This window comes from Morone saxatilis, unplaced genomic scaffold (genome assembly GCF_004916995.1).
Source record: "Morone saxatilis isolate NCDOM2014 unplaced genomic scaffold, NCSU_SB_2.0 Contig21, whole genome shotgun sequence".
NCBI classification, from domain to species: Eukaryota; Metazoa; Chordata; class Actinopteri; family Moronidae; genus Morone; species Morone saxatilis.
In genome coordinates, this window is record NW_023339774.1 from 2,925,408 (window position 1) to 2,929,849 (window position 4,442).

Genomic DNA, 4,442 nt, shown 5'->3' on the forward strand with positions numbered 1-4,442 from the left:
AAATGCTGAGTCAAATTTATCTTTAACCTTTATTGTGCGTTTTGTCTCTTCTTTGGCAAATGAATTAGCCTCAGAATACAAGAGGAGAGGTGGAAAGAGTCTAACCACAACCATCGTGTGAACCACAAAGTGAGAACGGAAAGAAACTGAAGAGGCGTTTGATTATTTGCACAATACTTACATCTGTGTATTATTAACATTGAATCAATATTTCAGTTTTTTTAAAATACTACAATTATTATCAATACCGGTATTTTGCAACGCACCTAGTTTCCACGAGGACCCTCCTGATTCATAAAGTGGCAAGATGAGACAAAGAACTGCTTCTCCCTCAGATAGAAAAGTCTATTTCCAGTAAAGCTGCACTCGCTTGCAGGAGAATGAGTCAGGTTCTGAATTTTTGCCTCCTGGAGCAATAGTGAAACTGGACAAACATTTTTTTAAGTGCTCAGTCATCTGCAATTTTACCCAACTGGAGGGAGATAAGAGTAAGAGTTCACTGCACACCAGCACTTCTGTCAACTGCTGGAGGCACAGCTTCCACATTTTCAACAATGACACCCATCCATCAAGGCAAAAACATAAACTAAACTGTATGGCCAAAAGTATGTGGACATTCCATTCAAATGTGGCCATTAGTCTGCAGCTAAACACATTTTGGAAGGCGGCTGCACAAGAGCCTTTAATGAGGTGTAACACTGATGTTGTGTATTCGCCGGCTCACAGTCGTTGTTCCTGTTCAACCCAATGGTGTCTGATGGGGTGGAGGTCAAGTTCTGTCAAGGTCTTTCACGCCATCATTGTAACGCTGAATCAACAAGGCTCACTCCATGTAAACCTTACAGGAAGACATAGACATGGCGTTTTTGTTATGCAGCAGCTGCTTGCATCTTCAGAAACGTTTTCATGTCCCAGCAGGCGTCTGCACTACAATGTTTCTCTGAAGAACAGAAGCTCAGAACAGAACATTAAAACACAGATATCTCCGGGGGAGCCTGGATCTGGTGCACGGACAGAGATGAAACTGAAAGCACATCCAGTATTTCTAACGGGTCGCTTATTGTTCAAATACATTACAGTGACGAATAGAAGTTAGCTGAACACAATATAACGGGGTCGGGTTCGTACACAGGGGTAAGGGACTGACGCAGACCCTTAGCTGCTGCATTGCAAACTGACAGCTGCCGCAGCTAAACATGAGCCTACAGTTCTCTCTCAGTGGCTCACTTTGTATCCGTACGAACCGTCGTTGATTCGGCAGCCGTACAGAAGTTCAGTGACTGTGTAACCCCACTCTGTATGAAAGCATATCGAAGCAGACACCTGCAAAAGGCGTTAGCTATCGTGCTAAGTGCTAAGATCACAGCAACTGACGCAATCCGCAGACACACATGTCTCCGGCAGCTCGCTCACTAGCTGGCTAGCTCTGGCTACGCTCATTTCTTTCTTACCCACTGAGACTTGTTCCACACCTTTAGCTATCTCCGTCGCCATGTCCGCCCAGGTGCCACGACAGCCCGCTGAGGAGGGGTAACTAAATTATACTTGTTTTTAAAAAGTGGAAGAGGCGGCCGCCGGTGGTGTCTCCTCAACTGCGAGGGTGCAACTTTACATCAGCCAGACGGCAGCTTCCTGTAGTCCACCGAGAGGAGGAAGTGGGTCGGCCGCTGTTTCCGTTCGGCACATTTCACCAGCAATGATTGGCGAACGCGGGAACGTCACTTCCGAAACTAGTAATCCGATTGGTCAATTAATGAAACGCTCATCACGTCACTCAGCACTTGAGACAAATTATTTTTTTGCGCATAACTAAAAACTAAAGCAAATTACGAAAAACAACGTACATAATAAGCACAGAGTGTGACACACACACAAATAAAACACATTATAGGATGAAAAACGATAATGTTGAATATTTATTGAATAATATAAACATATTTTTTTGGTTCAGTGAAGTTTTAATGAACTTTGGAAGTCTTAAAATACAAATACACATCGATGGATTTAATTAAAAATACTGAATATGTATTTCTAATGTATTAAAGTCAATACCAATTATGATGGAGAGAGACCTCAATGATATAGGAATAGGTGCCACTCCAATAAGGCCCATACAGCAGAACAGAAAGAGCTGAAAATATTACAGCAACAAAACAAAGATACACCAAACAGAAGAACTATACAGCCCACACAGGTTAGAGGCTCAATACCCACAATAGTCTATGTGGTGATATCAATGAGGGAAAATATCTTTTAATAATACATTTTAATAATAATTTAAAATGTTGCAAATATCAAATATCTAAGGTGTTATGACAAGTGGATTATTATAAAGTAACTACACACATTTAAACCAAAAGAAAATGCAAATAATCAATATTTTTGTATTTTTCTTTCTTCTAAAATTTCTTAGTGTACTATTCTAACATTTAAACATGAAAGAAGAAGAAAATGAGCAGTGATTAGCACCATGGCTGAAAAGACAAAACGCACCAACAAAATCTGTAAATAAGCCGTTGGGTGTGTATTGTCTTACATCTGTAGATTTTTATTTTCTGTATTTAAACCCTTGGGGCGGCAGTAGCTCAGTCTCAAAATGACACTGGATCCCAAACGCGCATGGGCCCATATCATGAATTGAAATGGCACAAACATCGGTACAAATGCCATTATATTATAATAACGATACAAATCAAGTAACTCATGTAATCGCCCCGCACCCGGCGACAAAATTTACATTGCATCAGATTTTGTGAGAGAAAACAGTCTGACTGGCACACGTCCGTGCCACTCCGGGGAGGTGGAGCTGAGTGGGGATGAAGCTTTTTCGTAGCAGTTGCATACAAAGGCAGATTGACCAGCAAAACGGAGATGAAAAGTGCATCCTTGGAACACCAATGACGTCTTGGGCCATCTACAATCGTTACAACGCGAAAACTGCGACTCCTATGAACATCTTCCAGACATCAATACCGCATCAAGCAACCTTCCATCTTCTGGCCTCAAGTCCTCAGAGTGGGAGTGTCGAGCGTGGAGTCAGCAGGGAAGGTATTCCTGTCCTTCCGTACAGCGTCTCTGAGAAACCATCCGCACGTCTCTGCCACACAACCAACAAAAAAAAACAGCCAGAGCAGCACACAGATTTAGTCGGCACCCTCTGGCTCGGACTACCAGCTTTGTATGCTGTCATTCCCACCCGGCACTCTGCGCAACAACTCTCTAAAGCACCGAGAAGAAAGAAGCGCAGCAGCAAGATCATACCTTCATTGGAGTCCCCTACCGGGAATTGTTTTTGCTCTCTATTCCCACTTCTTTTCGTTGTTGATACGCACCCCACACCAACGCGCGCCTGCAGGAATGGCAACGTCTGACTGCGCACCCATGCTGCAGCATAGTGGAAACAGTGACGCGCGCCCCACATGCAAACGGCGGGAGACGCATGAGCTGGGACCGTGATGGGCGCGCTCCGCCGGCCGTAGCACGCCTCATGAGCAGCCGTTTCGGGGTTTACGGTCTGCCCTTGCTCAAGGGCGACCCCCTCGGGCAGCTGCACCAGGAGGTGACCAACGCTGTCCTTCTCGCAAGCTACCAGTCACAGTCATCTTTTGCTAGTCTCGTGGGACCTCTGAACGCGGCAACCCCTGCCGGTTCCCAAGCCAAGTCCCCACAGACTCGCACGCAGCCTCTCCTCCTGGCAGCCTCTCCTCCTCCTCCTGCAGCCTCTCCTCCTGCCTCCTGCAGCCTCTCCTTCTCCTCCTCCTGCAGCCTGCTCCTCCTGCAGGGCTCTCCTCCTCCTCCTGCAGGCTCTCCTCCTCCTCCTGCAGGGCCTCTCCTTCTCCTCCTGACCAGGGCCTCTCCTTCTCCCCTGCAGCCTCTCCTTCTCTCCTTGCCAGCCTCTCCTCCTCCTGCCCAGCCTCTTCCTCCTGCCCCAGCCTCTCTCCTCCTACAGCAGCGCGCCTCCTTCCTCCTCTCCTCCTGCCAGCCTCACAGAGCCAGGCCAGCTCTCCTGCAGGCCTCTCCTTCTCCCTCCTGCAGCTCGCACGATGGCTCTGGCTTGTTCTGGCTCAGGCCGGTCCTCCAGCCAGCTGCCAGCAGCGGCCCGCTCACCGGCAGACATCTGGCTGCCACAGGTTCTTGCGTGAACACGGAGGCCGTTGTGGGATCTTGGTGACGGGGTCAGGCTCCCGCCAGCGCTGTGGGATTCCTTGCCGGTAGGTGCTCCTGCTCCTCCTGGCACAGGATCCGCGGCAGTCCACGCGCCGGACTCCAGGCACAACGCTTACCGATGGCTTCGCGCGGGAACGACGTGGACGGGATCTCCACCCGCTCGTACTCGGAGCCCCTTGCTGCGCCCTGCCACGGGACTGGGAAGGCAGGTGTACATGCACCCGGCCGTCTTGCGTGTTCTTGTCCTCGATGAGAGGCAGGGAGAAAATTGAGGG

General features: G+C 48.2%; 2 protein-coding genes across 2 annotated transcripts in view; both read right to left on the bottom strand.

The window, feature by feature from the left end:
* Nucleotides 1–1,658, bottom strand: part of nars1 (asparaginyl-tRNA synthetase 1) — a gene marked incomplete in the record, with an annotated part of 10,834 nt that extends 9,176 nt beyond the window's left edge. The window contains 1 exon segment of the mRNA XM_035667852.1: nucleotides 1,452–1,658. Coding sequence (XP_035523745.1) covers nucleotides 1,452–1,494 — 43 coding nt within the window.
* A 2,285-nt stretch (nucleotides 1,659–3,943) lies between these two features.
* brcc3 (BRCA1/BRCA2-containing complex, subunit 3) overlaps nucleotides 3,944–4,442 on the bottom strand; it is a 956-nt gene continuing 457 nt past the window's right edge. Inside the window, 5 exon segments of the mRNA XM_035668257.1 lie at nucleotides 3,944–4,087; nucleotides 4,090–4,338; nucleotides 4,340–4,384; nucleotides 4,386–4,436; nucleotides 4,438–4,442. The exon segment at nucleotides 4,438–4,442 is cut by the window's right edge and continues 140 nt beyond it. Coding sequence (XP_035524150.1) covers nucleotides 3,944–4,087; nucleotides 4,090–4,338; nucleotides 4,340–4,384; nucleotides 4,386–4,436; nucleotides 4,438–4,442 — 494 coding nt within the window.